Source organism: Marmota marmota, unplaced genomic scaffold (assembly GCF_001458135.2).
Source record: "Marmota marmota marmota unplaced genomic scaffold, marMar, whole genome shotgun sequence".
NCBI classification, from domain to species: domain Eukaryota; kingdom Metazoa; phylum Chordata; class Mammalia; order Rodentia; family Sciuridae; genus Marmota; species Marmota marmota.
Window position 1 is genome coordinate 4,765,457 of NW_025999999.1, and position 17,763 is coordinate 4,783,219.

At 34.4% G+C, this 17,763-nt stretch overlaps 1 protein-coding gene across 1 annotated transcript in view; it reads right to left on the reverse strand.

Annotated features, from left to right (window-relative positions):
- Hpse2 (heparanase 2 (inactive)) overlaps positions 1 to 17,763 on the reverse strand; it is a 660,291-nt gene that overhangs the window by 565,748 nt on the left and 76,780 nt on the right. The window contains exon 3 of the mRNA XM_015494621.2: positions 13,348 to 13,509. Within this exon, the coding sequence (XP_015350107.1) occupies positions 13,348 to 13,509 (162 nt within the window). The remainder of the gene's footprint in view (positions 1 to 13,347; positions 13,510 to 17,763) is intronic.

Here is a 17,763-nt window from a genome sequence, read left to right on the forward strand (position 1 = left end):
ATTGATGTTCATAGCAGCACAATTCACAATAGCTAGACTGTGGAACCAACCTAGATGCCTTCAATAGATGGATTAAAAAAATGTGGCATTTATACATAATGGAGTATTACGCAGCACTAAAAAATGACAAAATCATGGCATTTGCAAGGAAATGAATGGCATTAGAGCAGATTATGCTAAGAGAAGCTAGCCAATCCCTAAAAAACAAATGCCAAATGTCTTCTTTGATATAAGGAGAGCAACTAAGAACAGAGCAGGGAGGAAGAGCATGAGAAGAAGATTAACATTAAACAGGGACGAGAGGTGGGAGGGAAAGGGAGAGAGAAGGGAAATTGCATGGAAATGGAAGGAGACCCTCATCGTTATACAAAATTACATATAAGAGGAGCTAGAGGGAAAGGGGGGAAAAAAACAAGGGAGAGAAATGAAGTACAGCAGATGGGGTAGAGAGAGAAGATGGGAGGGGAGGGGAGGGGAGGGGGGATAGTAGAGGATAGGAAAGACAGCAGAATACAACAGACACTAGTATGTAAAAACGTGGATGTGTAACCGTTTTGATTCTGCAATCTGTATACAGGGGAAAAATGGGAGTTCATAACCCACTTGAATCAAATGTATGCAATATGATATGTCACGAGCTAAGTAATGTTTTGAACAACTAATAAAAATATAAAATATTTTTCAAATAAAAGTAAAAAAAAAAAGATACAGAGAAGATCAGTGGAGTAGAAGGAGATCAAAAGCTGGGTTGTGGCTCAGTGGAGGAGCATTTGCCTAGCATGTGTGAGGTAATGGGTTTAATTCTTAGCACCCCACATAAATAAATAAAATAAAGGTCCATTGACAACTAAAAACTATTTTAAAGATAAATAAATAAAGCTAGAAAAAAAAGAGGGAGGGAGGAGGACATGAGGAATGAATTTAACAAAATCACACTATGTGAATGTACAAATATACCACAGTGAATTTTACATTTATGTATATGTATAAAGCACCAATAAAAATCAATAAATTAGTGAAAGAAAGGAATGATAACAGGAGGAATGATAACAGGAGGAGGATTTTGTGAGAGGGAAAGTAGGGAACACTGGGGACTAAAATGCAGTAAATGCATGTATAATTTTGTGACAATAAACCCAACCATTATGTTTAACTATAATGCTCTAATAAAAAAATAACAATAATATGTACCTATAATTATTGACAGAAAGATATCCACAAAATTTTACTGAGAAAATGGTTACAAAATAACAGGCATATTTCATTACTTTGATATGTATAAAAGTACATGTATGCATGAGTTTCTATGTTTATGACTTATGTATGCATTTGTATGTAAGTATGAATAAATATAGTCTGGAATATATTAATAAAATATTTTATACCTATTATAATCAGAAATAACAGAAACCATTTCTATTTTTTAAATAAATATATAAACTTATTTTGACTTTAACATATTGGTTTTAAGGGGAAAACATTCAGAAGTCTATGCAAACAAAATAATAATTCAATTTTCATTAAAATCATGTGAAAAGCAAGCATAAGTGCTATTTTTCAATAGAGGCTTTAGAGGTTTTAAGATATTAAAAGGAAAATAATTGGTTAAAATTTAGAAAAGAAATAGAACTACTTTTGTGTACCTATAGATCACAAGAGACTTGGGCTGGAGATGTAGCTCAGTTGGTAGAGTGCTTGCCTAGCATGCACAAGGCCCTGGGTTCAATCCTCAAAACCAACAACAATAACAACAACAAAAAAAAAACACAAAAGACTCAATACCTAAACTAATAATAAAATGTGGTGAAGGAAATATATAAGATAAATATATAATATGGAAAAATTCTAAAAAGAAAGAAATTCACTCTTACTATCAATAAAACCATAATACATTAAAGAATAAATTTAATAAGAAAGGCATACAAATAAAATTATAGATTATTATCACATGGTCTAAAACAAGAACTGAACAAACAGAAAGAATAACATGTAGTTAAATGGAATATAGCACTCTAAAATATTAATCTTTCCAAATTAAGAAAAAGCTGGGGTTGTAGCTCAGTGGTAGAGCTCTCACCTAGCATGTGTGAGGCACTGGGTTTAATTCTCAGCACCTCATATAAGTAAATAAATAAAAAACAAAGGTCCAAATTAGGATATAAACTGATGGAAATTCTAATCAAAATCCAGTGATGAATTTTTTTGAGCTAGAGAAAATCATAAATTCATTTTTAAAAATAATTATATGAGGATAGCCAAGAAACCTTGAAAAAGAAAAGGTTTATAAGCCTTATCAAAGTAGTATAGCATTGACACAGAAATAATGAATACAAAATAACTGAAAAGAATGTTCATAATTATGTATAAATATATATGAAAGTAAAATATGTAACATATATAGTGTTTCAATTCAGTTTCAAAAACTATCAGCAAAACGGTATAAACAAAAGTGGTTATAGTCATTTGGAAGAAAATTATGTTATCTACATTGCATTGTATACAAACAAATTCCAGTAATAGAAAAAAAAATTGAAAGTTGTAAGTTGAACACAAAAATAAGTATTACCTAGGAGAAGAAAATGGTTTGCAATACATTAACATTTTTAATTCACTAAGACCAATTATAAATCGATGAGAAAAATATCAACACCCAATAAAAATGCAAAGAAAATGAATAGGTAACTCACCAAAGAGGAAATGTAAATTACAGATAAATATGGGAAAATAAATTCACCAGGCTATAGTCATAAAACCACAACACTGAGATGGCTTTAACTTGTAGGACTGGAACAAATTAAAAAGAGCACTAACATCCAGTGCTAATGAGAATGCTGGGAAACCACTGCTCTCACACACGAATAATGGGAACAGGAATTGCCACAATCTTTTCTGAAAACTGGCAAGAGGAATTAAAATTTTAATTGTTAACCATTAAAGAAAAATTCATAATTTTATATTTGAGCACTGTTAAAAGCTTTGCTGATTCAAAGAAACTGTTAAAAATAAAAATACAAATCATAGACCAAGTAAAACATTTATACATCACATATTTGTTAAAGGACTTCTATCCCAGAAATAACAAAACTCATTATTAATTTTTTAAAAATGCATAAAAGACATGAACAAGCAATTCAACAAAGAAGACACACGGATCATAATGACATGAAGAGATGCCCAATCTCATTAATCATAAGGGAGAAATGCTAATTAATTAAAATCACAAGGACATACCATTACCTACACTAAAGAACTATTAAATTCAAAAGACAGTCAATACCAACTATGAGCAGGATGTGGAGGAACTAGAACTAACACATACTGCTGACACTTTTAAAGTTAAAAAGTTTTGTGAAGTGTGAGAGATAGAAGTTTAATTTTATTTTGCTACGTATGGATTTCCAAAACTCAAATCTAAGTGGATCAAGGATCTAGGCATTAGACGAGAGACCCTGCCTACTAGACGAAAAAGTAGGTCCAACTCTCCATTGTGTTGGCTTAGAAACTGAATTCCTCAACAAGACTCCTAAAGCACAAGAAGAAAGTCAATAATCAACAAATGGGATGGAAACAAACTAAAATGCTTCTTTACAGCAAAGGAAACAAGCCAGAATGTGAAGAGAGAGCCTACAGAATGGGAGAAAATCTTTGCTACCTATACCTCAGATAGAACATTAATCTCCAGGATATATAAAGGACTCAAAACACTTAACACCAAAAAAGAACAAATAGCCCAATCAATTAATGGGCAAAGGAACTGAACACACTTCACAGAAGAAATACAATTGGTCAAGGAAGATATGAAAAACATCAACATTCTAGCAATTAGGGAAATGCAAATTAAAACTACACTGAGATTCCATCTCACTGCTGTCAGAATGGCAATTATCAAGAATACAAGTAACAATAAATGTTGATGAGGATGTGGGGGAAAAGATTCACTCAAACATAGCTGGTAGGAACGCAAACTGGTCCAACCACTATGGAAAGCAGTATGGAGATTCCTCAGAAAATATGGAATAGAACCACCATTTGACCAAGTTATCCCACTCCTTGGTTTATGCCCAAAAGACTTAAAATCATACTACAGTGAGGCAGCCAAGTCAATGTTTATAATGCCTCAATTCACAATAGCTGAACCATGGAATCAGCCTAGATGCCCTTCAACACATGAATGGATAAAGAAAATGTGATAGATATACACAATGGAATACTACTCAGCCATAAAGAGAAATCAAATTATGGCATTTGCCATAATTTGGAAATCACAGCATTTGGATGGAACTGGAGACTATCATGCTAAGTGAAATAAGTCAATCCTCAAAACCCAAAGTCTAAATGTTCTCTCTGATATGCAGATACTAACTTAGAATAAGGTTAGAGAAGAATAGAAGTACTATGGATTAGACAAAGGGGAATGAAGGGAAAGTAGGGGATATGGGAATAGGAAAGATAATAGAATGAATTGGCCATTACTGTCCTGTTTGCAAATATGATTACACAACCAATATAATTCTATATCATGTAGAACCAGAAGAATGAGATGTTATATCCCACATACGTGTAATATGTCAAAATACATTCTACTGTCATGTATAACCAATAAGAACAAATTTTTTAAAAAGTTAAAAAGCAACTTAATATAAAACCAAGCAATCCTACTCCTAGGTATTACCCAAGAGAAATGAATACATTCCAGCAGAAAGATCTGAGAAAAATGTTTATAGTGTCTTTATTCATAATCACTAAAAATTAGACACAAGCCATGTGCTCATTGCAGGTAAAAGGATAAACAAATTATAGAATATCCATAAAATAAAATATTACTCAGTAAAAAAGAGGAATGAAATCGTGACATATGCAAAAATGAATGAACCTCAAAAAATATCATGCTAAATGAAAGAAATCAGCGACACATGACCATTGCTTTTTCATTCCATTTACATAACATTTAGGAACAGATGTTAGTTCAGATGCAGGAAAAAAATGGGTATGAGGAGACTGCAAAGAGAAACATGAGAACATTTTAGGGTAACAAATCTATTTCTTTATGGTGGTGGTGGTGGGTTACATAACTATATAGAATATACATATGTCAAAATTACTTTTTGCTGCATGTGAATTATGCCTCAGTAAATATGACTTTATAAAATTTTCAAATACACACTTTTTTGAATCAAACATCCCACTGTGAGAAATTTACTAAAATAAGCATGTACATAAATGTGTGAAGAGTAAGGAAAAGAATAATGTACTAATGTATATAATAGGTAAATGGTTAAATAAATTGTTATATTCAACTATATAGAATATAATGTAAATCATTAAAAAGAATGAGTTTGCTGGACATGGCAGTACATGATTGTAACCCCAGCAACTCAGGAGGCTGATGCAACAGGATCGCAAGTTTGAGATCAGCCTCGGAAACTCAGCAATAACATGTCTCAAAATATTATTAAAAGAGCTGGGGTACAGCTCACTGACAGAGAAACCATAGATCCAATCCCCAGTACTACAAAAATAAAAGGTGGGGGGCAGTTAGAACTATATGAATTGACCTAGATAGATGCCTATGATATGCCATGATATATGTGGGGAAAAATATTATAAAATAATGGTTATATTTGGATCCTTTTCACTAAGAACAATTTTAAACCATTACATGCAAACATAATATAACTATATTATATTGATATTATAATATTTTTTTAAAGTGTGGACATATAAACATCAAAAAATGGTTGGCTTTTAGAAGTAGAAACTGAAGTCTAGGGAAAGAAATTATTTTACTTTCTCTATTTATCTCTGATTATTTATTTAACTACTAAAACTAAATATTTATGACTTTAATAATTTTAAAACATTTGATAAAGTAAAAAAAAGATCCATTATATGGTATTTAACCATCAAAAACTATTTACATCACAAATGGTGTGACTACTTTGTGTACAACCAGAGAAATGGAAAATTGTGCTCTATTATATACTATGAATTGAAATGCATTCTACTGTCATGTATAACAAATTAGGATAACTATATAATAAAATTTTTTTAAAACTCTCCACAGGGAATAATTTAAATTTTGAAACTGTATTTATATTTTAAATATGTACAGGCCTGTATCATTTATGAGGAGAATATTTTCTGAGAAATGAATCAAGTAATTTCACATTGAACAAACATCAGAGTGTACTTACATAAATCTATGTGGTTCAGCCTATTATACCTCAGCTATATGGTGTAGCTGCCATCATATATGTGATCCATCATCAGCTGAAATGTTGTTATGTGGTATATGACTGTATATAATTTAAATACATATAAGTTAGTTATCCTTTAATAAACAGGTTATAGTATGCTAAAATTCATACATAAAGTATGCCAGTCAGTCTCTCAGTAATCGGATTTGGGATGATTTATATTTTTTTGATTTATGCAATGAATTTACATAACTTTTATATATCATACAAGTAAACTATTAAAAACCAATATCATTTAAAAATACACTTAGCATAATAACAAAGAATATCACATGGCCTTCAGAGCATTTTTAAAGAATTCTAAGATGGGGATTTCTCAACACAGAATTTTAATTAGGAATTAGATATATAATATTTTAATTATATTTTAAATATATAAAAATACATATTTACTCATTCCTCAGTATTCATGAGACATTGGTTTTCAGGATATCTTTTGGATACCAAAATCATAGACACCCAAGACCTTTATAGAAAATGGAATATACCCTATGTACAATCTCCTAAATACTTTAAATCATCTAATCATCTTCATCTCTATATTACTTATTGCTATGATTCAAGTGTACCCCAGAGTAAACAATGTTGGGAAGTAGTAGAATCTTTACAAGTGGGGTCTTGTGAGTGGTTCTTAGGCCATGGAGTGAGGGACCTGCCCTAATAAAGGTAGTTCTTGTGAGAGGAGTATGATAAAGCAAGCAAGGGTAGCCCCATTCACTTCTCCCCCACCCCCTGCCTGGCTTCCTAACTTGATATGTAATATTATTGCTTTGCATATGCTCCTGCCATTGCTATCCACTATGAGGTCACTCAGCCAAGAGGCAGCCCTTACCACTATGCCTGCAAAATTCCATTTGGACTTTAAACTTCCAGAACTATGAGCTAAATAAAGTTCTTTTAAGTACCTTGTGCAAGGCGTATTGTTATAGTAACTGAAAGCTGATTAATACATTTCTAATGCCTGATACATCACAAGCCCTATGTAAATAATTATTACATTATATTGTTTCCAGAATAATGACAAGAAAAATCTGCACCTTTTCAGCATAGACAAAATTTTTTAAAATATTTTCAGTTCACAGTTTAAATCTGTGGATATGGAACCTATTGCTACAGAGGACTGAACATCATTTGTTATCTCTAAGTTTGAGCATTTCAAAAGTTTTCATCAATGAGCATGTATTACTTTAATGACTGGGGAGAAAAGTTAATTTCTAAGACAAAGGCACTTCTCAGGTAAATTCAGTGACATATACTTTGGGGGAATTTTTTTTCTATAACAAAGAAAAAGGGAACAGGAAGACCATTTGCTTTGTAAAATCAGTCTCATGCTTATAATTCTACAGGTTTAATTAAACACTTAGTACAGAAGAGTTTGGATGAGAGAATTCCTTTCAGTTTTCCATTCCTCTCAGCTCCTACTTATGAGAAAAGTAAGTAAAGAAACAAATTATCAAGATAAAGAAGAATTTGGATGTCAGAGCCAGTGACACGCTGACCATAACTGCTTGGCCTGGAGAAGATAAGCCAATATCCAAAAGTGGGTAGACTTGCTGGGGCTTGGGTCTGATGGAAGGGGACAACTGACCTGGAAATAGCATTAGGAAGTCTGAAGAGGAAGTACCCAAAGGTTGACTTGTAAGTGGTAGCAGGAAATAGTGGTATACAGTAAGCACTTAGTAAATACTGTTGCAAATTAAATCCAGTTTTTTTGATTACTCATTCCCCAGCCAGGCAGAAAATGAGCAGCAACAAAAGTAAGCTCCTTCTCCTGATCCCTAATAAAGAAGCCTTTATCCTCCCAAACCTGAGAATCACTGTTTTGGATAAAGATCCTGAAAATTCACTTATATTTAGCCAGACTTTAAAATGAAATCTTTAATTTTTATTCAAGAATTGTGAAATCAGAACCACAATCAGAATTCAGAGAGACTGAATATATGTATACATTACTTCAAAAGTACAAATTCCCATCAAGTGTGCTTGAAGAGTTAGGATGATTATTTTTAGTACTTATAAAGAATGTGTTAATACAAAGATTTTGTTTGTTAAGTTACTTATAAAATATATCACATTATAGAGGGTGTGATGGTTAGTTTTATGTGTCAATTTGACTGGATTAAGAAGTAACTAGAGAACTCGTAAAGGTATGTTTTTGAGGGTGTTTCCAGAGGAGACTGGTGTGTAAGTCTGACTAGACTAAGTGGGGAAGGTCTGCCCTCAATGTGGGCAGGCACCATTTAATTAGATGGGGGCCTCGAGAGAATGAAGAAAGCAGAGAAAGGCAATTTCTGTTCTTTTTCTTTCCTGGAACTGGGATATTCCTCTTCTCCTGCCCTTGGACATCAGAGCTCCGATTCTCCAACCATTGAACTTCAGAACTTACATCAATAGTTCCCAGTGTATATGGTATATATACATGTATATACATGTATGATATATATCATATACCTATCCTAGCCCTGTAGAAGATTTTCTTTGGTACTTTACTTCACATCCCTCTATAAAATGTTGATAAACATGCAAATAAATGCCCACAGTGCTACAGACTAATCACTTTTCAAGGTCATTTTTAAACATTATTTTATTTTATTTGATAAAGTTGGCAGTAAATGCCATGGGGGAAAAAACTGATATTAAAAACTCTGCTATCCTCAGGTTTTGGTTTTGCTACACATCCAATCACACCCACCTGGCTTCATGTTAATAGGCAAATATACTTTCTTTCCTTGTCCTCTCACGTGAATTTAAGATGTGATGTTACTATATGAAGGGATTTTAAAATGGCTTTCAATGACCCTAAAAGAAAACTTGGCAAATGGGAGACATGAAACTGATCCAAGCATATGGGATAGAGTAGAAAAAAATATAGAATACTTAATGATATAATTTGGGCAGATAAGTTTACAGTAGATTCACTTAAGTAGGGAAATTAGTAAAATATAGAGGCAGATGGATCTCCCAAGATCTCAAGAACAACAATAACTGAACTCATTTTAATAAGAGTCAATCAAAGAAGGGAGGTGATGTTTTTCAAACCATTAACAAAATTAATTCTGAAACATAATTAAAATGCATTGACAAATTATTTTACACTTCCACCAATTGCCCGTAATGGCATAAACAATTGGTAAATGCAGTGAAAATGAAGAAAAGAGCTCTTTAGTTTGGGATAATCACAAAAGATGCTACCAAGAAGGAATTTAAGTCAAAAATAGATTTTGTCCTGGGTTGGCTACTGCAGCTTTAGGCATGGCTAGAAATAGTTAGTTACCTGAGCATTTATTTTGTGCAAACTGAAAGAACAGTTTTTACACAACTGAGAGCTCCTTTGCTTCACTGAAGTTAACAGAATGGGCCACAACAGGGAAGTGCAATCTCTTATTCAATTCATATGCTACAGTTACACAGAAAGCCAACTTTAGGACTATAACTTTAGTTGAGGGTTTAGTGACTGAAGAAAGGTATAAAAATAAAACCAAAAGTGGCAACCAATAACATGACAAAATAAAATGTGTCTTGAATAATGCCACTCATTTATAATGACTGGCTTCAAGTTGCCTGGCTACAGAGGCTAACTAGATAACTTCACAGAGGAAAAAAATATTTTTAAAAAAACTCATTTCATGGTAATTCACTAAGATGCTCTACATATTATCCAGAATACTATTCCTCCAGGAATATAATTTCTAAATTTCTAGAATTTCTAAGCAAAAATCCTAGAAAATTTAATTCCCCTTAAGGCTGACTTAACTTTTATCTTTTCCCTTTGATTATGGTACAGGGATCACTCAGAAAAATTCAATGTATACCTTCAAAAAGGGAAAAAGAGGGAGGAGGAGGGGAGACAAATAACTGAATCTGAATCTGTAAAAGTTATAAAAAAAAAAAAACATCAACACTATCCCTTAAAAAGTAGTCTTCAAGTGAATTCACTCATTATGTATGTAACATTTTCAGAAAATTTATAGAGCATTCCTATATTAAGAATCATGATAACATGAAGAGGTGTGTGACATCTGATCCCTGTTCTTTCTTAAAGGCTCTCACCAGTTCTCCCTTTCATTAGTCACTCTTTTAATGACATGCACAGGGACAACATTCTCATACTCAGGGATCTTCAGGACAAGCATACATATCCATGCCATCAAGTCAGCGTGAAAAGTGCAGCACATGGCTCATAGCCATTTAAAATAGTTCCAGTAGTTCCATCACCTTCCGGTAACCTTAGAGTTTATTTCAAAAACTCCGTAAGTTAGGTGAATCTAATATTATTTTTAAAACCAGGTAAATCATTCACATGAGAACATTAAAACAAATCTAAAACCATGTAGAAACACATAAAAACAATCTACTTTTCTAAAAAATATGATGTAAAAAGAAATATTTCAATAAGATAAAGTTTGGGATTTTTTTATTACTTTCTATTAACTAGGTTATCACCAAGGACTATAGAATTGTCTCCTTTTTGTAAGTGGTTAGAAGACTTTTAAAGCTGGAATATCACTTGCCCTTATCTGTTTAAAAGGAATTATTAGTTAAAATGTAGAATTGAACACATGCTTCTGACCTCAGCAGCTGAGAGTCATGTCAGCTAAGGGTGGGACACCTAACAGTGAGGAGTTGCTTGTGAGGTGGAGGACATGCTTTTAACCATCTGACATTGCAAACACATTATTAATTTTTTTACTATATTGGAATCTTGGTTGGCCCATCTTAAAAATAAAGAATATGCCTCAAGCTGACCAGGAAACAATCACACACTTCTCCTCATATATATGAAATTCCGTAAATACCTAGGTTAGGGGGGAAGAAGGGTTTGAAAAACTCATGTTTTCTTAGATTTTAGTGACCCAGTTTCCTCATCATATTCCCATATAAATACTTTCATTGCAAATATTTCACACATTATGCCAGACTTACACAAAATAAGTAGATCATCACCAAGTAGAAATCCTAGAGTAGGTGTTCTAAATGTGTTGGTAAAGAAAGTCACTTCGTTTGAGGTCCCTGCCCCTTCAACCTCACCCTCCTTACCAATATACATTCATCACCGAAAAGGGAAATATTTACAAAACTTAGTTTAGTTATGTTTAAATATTATGTTTAGCTGTCTGGAGACCATGTTCTCAAGATTTATACAAGAAATCAAGGATTAAACTTCATAACAATTAGAAAACCACACTGTGTAAAATCAAAGACTTAGTTAAAGGACATTAAAATAGTTTTACCATTGGTGCTACACTGAAATGACTCCATGTCTTCCCAACACCTGGAACCAAAACCTTTTGAACTTTCATGTAAACAAACCAGGGCATACCAAATGCTCTGTCTGCTGCAAGGTACCACTCTGCACAGGCATTTGGGTGAAAAATGTGGAAAACGCCTGAGGACTCTTTGAAGCAGCTTGGGAGAAGTAAGAGCAGGAAAGAGGCTCTTCTCTAGGGTAAGTTTGTTTAGTAGAAAGTAAGCAAGTTGTCAGGGTAAAAGTTGACAATGTTGATTCCAACAGTTTGAATTGTGAATAAACATCCAAAGGGATTATGTTACTGAGAATTAGAAAAGATTCCATTGAACTCAATAGAACACTTGTGTTTGCAAAGATAATATGCCTTCAAGCCATACTCTGGATCCACAGTTTAGGGTTAGAATTACCCTAAGCTCTTTATATGCCACATTAAAGAACACAGGGTATGACCCCTCTAATACATGTCAAAAAATATTAAAATAAAATAAAATGTGTCATTTCCAATCCCTGAATTGGAGAATAGTAAACATATATATACATGTATACATTTGAGGTAGAGTAAAGAATCTTGGAGAAAAATCTGTTCTTCCCAAACATCTAAACTTAAACTCAGTTTCACTAACCAATTTAGGGAAATATATGCATTGGCCATAAATCACTTTTAAGTTTGCCCTCCTTAATGATCTATCAACGAGCAAAAAACAGGGCCTATACTTATGAAATCCATAATCCTCTTCTCTGCTCACCAAAGCCACATTTAAATCTGGCTTTCATCTCATGCTGTTGGGTTTTCCACCAGGTACAAGATGAAAAGTTGGAAGAGTCTTGTGCTTTTTCAAAAGCAAAACAATTTGGTTGCCACTCAGCAATTCCTGGTGAAATGCCAGGAAGCCTGTAAAAAAAGTTAAAATTTTCCTAACTTAGAGTTCACAAATCAAGTAAGTGTGAATGTTCATAGCCTATCAGACATTCTATTTTTGTTTTGTTTTTAAACTATTCATAAACAAGGCAAAACACATGCCTTTGACCTGTTAAAGTTCATTCAGATCAATATGTAGATCTGCCTTGCATGTTCTCAAAAAAAAAAAAAAAAAAAAGATGGAGGTAACTTGGACTGCTCTTTTTAGTTTATCTCAAATTCTAAATGATTCTCACATTCAAATCTGTTACTATAGTCTTCTCCAAAGCCTAATAAAGACATGCAACTAAGCATGTTCTTTACTAGCAAAGTTTGCAGACAACCCTGCCAAAAGTTGATTCTCCTTGCAGCTCTGATACATAGGCACTTCCGTCCTAGAACTAAGAAGTAAGGGAATATGACTCAGTCTCACAGCCTCTTTACTCGTTAAAAAAAAAAAAATCAAATTCCCCAAATATTTTCAAACACCATCAGGAATAGAACATTCCCAGCTCTGCCTAAAGATTATTATCTCTTTAACATTTCATCTTTATATTCACTGGGTTCATACAAAGGGCATGTACAGAAAGAGGAAAATAACCGCTTCTTATAAGATACCAAATTTAGTTATTTTCTCAAATCTACTGGCACACATCTAGAAAGTCATATTTTTATAAGTCTTCAAGGTTGTCATTGGTTCTGTCTTTTGAGAAAACACATGCTGAATCGTCCATAACTTCAAGCCAAAATACATCTGAAAACTATAAGAACTATTTGTTTTAGAAAGACAAGAATCACCACAATTAAAAATGTGATATAGTGGGTGGAGACAGATGTAGGCTCATCTGAATCCCACACTAGTATCCCCAAGCATCAACTTGCTAACTGATGAAGATCATCAATATATAATGCTCTAAGATTCTAGCTGATTCCAGTTGCCTTACCTGTTAATATGAGATTACTGTAAGTATTGGAGAATTGCTCCTTTAGAAGAACCAGATGCATCTGAGCTGCCTTCTCTCTTTGAAGCTCCAGCATAATATCAGGGTGCTGAGCAATTTTGCAGCCTTTCTGTTTATCCAAAGCAACATCACTTCGAACAATGTCTACAAAAAGAAAGAAAGAAGACTGGCAACAAAAGCAAAATCTAAAATAAAACAAAAATATATATATACATCAAAGGTTTATTTTACCCCAAATAACACAATTTGTAAGCTACAAGAGTTTTCATCAAACTAAAGAAATGCAGAAGTATTAACCCTGAAGGATTTTCAACTCCATGACACATACTCAAAGTTCCTCTGGTTATTTACAAATTCTTTGGAGATTTCTGTTTCTTAGCTCTCTCTGACCTCATTAAAGAGTCTACTCAGACATTCTCCTTCTTAGCTCACCTCCAAGACTTTTTTATCTCCAGGGCCCTTTTCTTAATATCATTTCCCCTTTTTTTCATGGAGAATAATAATACAACTTTGAATACTAGTGACTATGAAGGTCATTTCCTCTCAACAGAAGGCAAAAGGAATAGTGTATTTAGATTATACCTTTATAAAACTTTTTAATTAGATTGTCTCATCATATTCATCATCAAAATATTATGAAAGTGACAGACATTGCTGACCCAAACTGTAAACACAATCCCTTCTTCCTTGCCTTCTTCTAGTCTAGACACTGAAAAGTACAGTGTACAATTTCCTAGTTTTCCTTGAAATAAAGTGTGCCTATGCTACATAGTTCTGGCCAGTGAGTTACAGAAATACATCTTAAAGAGGAACCCCCCTTGCCAAATTAAGAGTCAGAGCCTCACTAAGAGAAAAGTCTTTTAGTTTTTTAGTTCTTCCTATTCTTTATACATGAAACATAGACATAAGGACCAGGGTTTTACTAGACATTTTGTGCCCATGATTCAAGAAGCTAGAACCCAAAAAACTACATGCTAAGGATGTTTTTATGGTTTATATGTGAGGTGTCCCCCAAAAGCTCATGTGTAAGACAATGCAAGAAAGTTTAGAGTTGAAATGATTGGGTTATGAGAGCCTTAACCCTATCAGTGAATTAATCCCCTAATAGGGATAGTGGAATCAATAAGCAGGTAGGGTGGTTGGAGGAGGTAGTCCTGGAGGCATGCCTTAGAGGTATATATGTTATCTTTGTTGGGAAGACCTTCTTTCTGTTTCCTGATCATATCCTGAGCCACTTTCCTCTACCACACTCTTCTGCCATGATGCCTCAACTCAAGACCCATGGAATGGAGCCATCTGTCTTTGAACTGAAATCTCTAAAACCATAAGTTTCAAAATAAACTTTCTCTCCTTAAAATTGTTTTCATCAGGTTCATTGGCCCCAGAAACTCAAAAAAAAGCTGACTAAAACAGATGTTGAACAGGAAAATTAAAAGAGCCTACAGTTGCTAGAGTTGTAGCTAAGTGGTAGAGCTCTTGTCTAGCACTTGTGAGACACTGGGTTCGACCCTCAACACCACATAAAAATAAATAAATAAAGTAAAAGCATTGTGTCCATATACAACTAAAAATATATACATTAAAAAGAGCCTAAATTCTCTAATCTCTATATTAAATAGACTGTCCATCTCTTGATTTCTTTTTATATGAGACAAACACTATTCACATAAGCCACTAATTGTCAGTTACCTGCTTTGTAAATCCTAACCTGTTTTTGTAATCCTGAACAATAAATAATAATAATAATATACCTATTTTATATATGAGGAAACAGATCCATAAACCTTGAGTAACTTGTTCAAATCCACACAGCCTGGTCAATAACCAAATATGGGAATTTTAGAAGTCCAGTGCTCTTTTAGAAGTAACTCCTTTCTGAGGACCAATAGAGTAGAGGAAGGGGAACAAGAGGGAGGGAAGAGGAGAGGGCATGGAGAAGTACAGGGGAATGAAATCTACCAAATTATGCTATATCTATGTATGAACATACCATACATATATATGATTATAATACACAAATTAAAATAACAACAATAGGAGATTGGTAGAGTAGAGCAAGCAGATGGGGGAGGATAGAGGAGAGGGAAAGGGAAGGCATTAAGGAATAAAATTGCTTAACTATGTTATGTACATTTTTTAATATGAAATAATAAATCTCACTATTGTACATGATTATAATATAACAATAAAAATTGGAAAAAAAGAAATTACTCCTTTTTAATAGTTCATGAACTTAATATTGGAATCATATTAAACAACAAAAGTGATGAACTAAAAAGAAAAGCTGAATTATATTATTATAAAAGTATATCAGACTATCTGGAAAGAAATGTATATGATGTTTCTTAGAAAAGGTACAAAAATTACACTAAATCATAAAGGGTGAAGAAGAATATCAACTATCCTTGTATCTTCTGATAGAAATCTAAACTCTATTTCCCATCTAATAAATGTATTGCTCAGAGCACATAGGAAGCAACAATTGTAACTGATCTCACCATCATTCCAACCAGAATCTTGAATAAAGTGCCAATATTATCATACCATTAATATTAAGAAAAGAAAATTACTAAAATGGTCAAAGATATGTTCTAGATCTAAGAAAAGTACCCTTCAAAAACATTTGGAAAGAAAACAGATATACTGTATAAATTCTTTATTCAACCTTACCTGTTTGAAATTGTATCAAAGACTACATAAACACAAAGCAAGGATATTTATCAAAGATGTACATGGTCATATATCTGAAGGAAGAGTTAATATCATAGATGAAAGACTCAAAATTCAAAATTATCTTGGTAACCTTGAACCTTGGGATGAAATCTTCAAAATGAAGGTGAAGATATGAATACAAACTGCTGCATTTATAGATTCAAGATGGTGGATTAGAGGAAGGCTGCATTTTCAGTTGTTCTGTGGCTTCAAATTCAAGCAACAGGACTACTGCTTCTCAGAAAAGTGGATGAAAGAGGAATTTCACTAAAATTCAATATTGGACAGAGTGCCTTAGAGACTCAGAAATTCAGGTGCACTGAGTGAACACTAAAGAAGAGTTTCTGGAGCTAAGTCATTGCAATAGCAGCTGAGACAGCAGCAGTGGTACTCATTCACCACAGAGGGAAGAGAGAACACAGAGAGAGAAATACAATGAACAGATTTGGTACAGAAAAATCTGTAGATCAGAAAAAATAGCCAAAATTTTGCTGATCCAGGGGCTGTATAGCAAGCAGGTGTTTGAAAAGCCCTCTCTATTTCTCAAATGGCAAGCAAACAGATAAGAAAGTGTAGTGGCATCCCTTTCTCCCCAGAAAATCCTAATTAAGCTTCTCCAGAGACCCTCACCATAATTGTTGTTCTTAGACTATCAGCAAGAATTTCTGCAATAGAGTTTTCAGGTGGGAAGTGTATTGCTGAAGCAGGACATGATAAGAAAGACTAACCCAAGGCTTCCACAGAGGCATTTGCATTCTTGTTTCCAGGCTGGGTTCAATGCCCTGAACAGTGGAAAAAAGCTGCTTTGGAGTAAACAACTGTAGATTGTGAGACTCCGAGGCCTTCACCCTGTACACTGGATATAAAGTTCTGAAACTTTCTGAACTCGGAGTTCAGGGAGACTGATTGACTGTAGCAAAAGCCTTTTTCCCCTCTGGACCTGGCTGCAGCCAATAAACCTGCTTTCTGCTAATTCCTCAATGTCCAGCCTCATCTATCCCACAACAGCAGGAGCCATCTTGAGGAAGCCACACTCTAGACTACTACTGCAGAAAACCTGGGAGGTCATAGCAAACATTGCCATAGTCTCCCAGCAAGTGCATACCATGTGGCCTAGGGTATACCCAGGAAAACATGAGTGAAACAGGCACAGAGAACCCAGTCGGATTCAAGTAAGAGAAAAGAATAACTTGTTTTCTCTCTAAAGTTTGGCAGTTCACATGATCACCCAAAAAGGGTAGGAAAAATAAGGAGGTAAGTGTGAATCCACTGAGGGACAAAGTCTGGGGAGGCTGCATGCACCAACAGCAGAGCTTGTGAAAGATTGACTCACCTGCCCCTCAAGGAGAATTCTTGGGACATCCCTTAGATCCACACTCCCAGCAAAGATCAGAACCTACCCTGCAGGCGCGGGCGGCGGCTCTACTCTGCCCCTACTCCAAATGGGGTGACATGTCTGTCGTACCGGCAGGCCACTGGGCCTGTCCCGCTGGTCGGTCGCAGATCTGCCCACCTTTCTGGCACGGGTGGAGGCTCTGCTCTGCCCCTACTCCAATTGGGGTGTCGTGACTACCCCACCTGCAGGACGCTGGGCCTGTTTCTGGCACGGGCGGCGAATCTGCTCTGCCCCTACTCCAATTAGGGTGGTGTGTGTACCACGCCGGCAGGCTCCTGGGCCTGATCCGC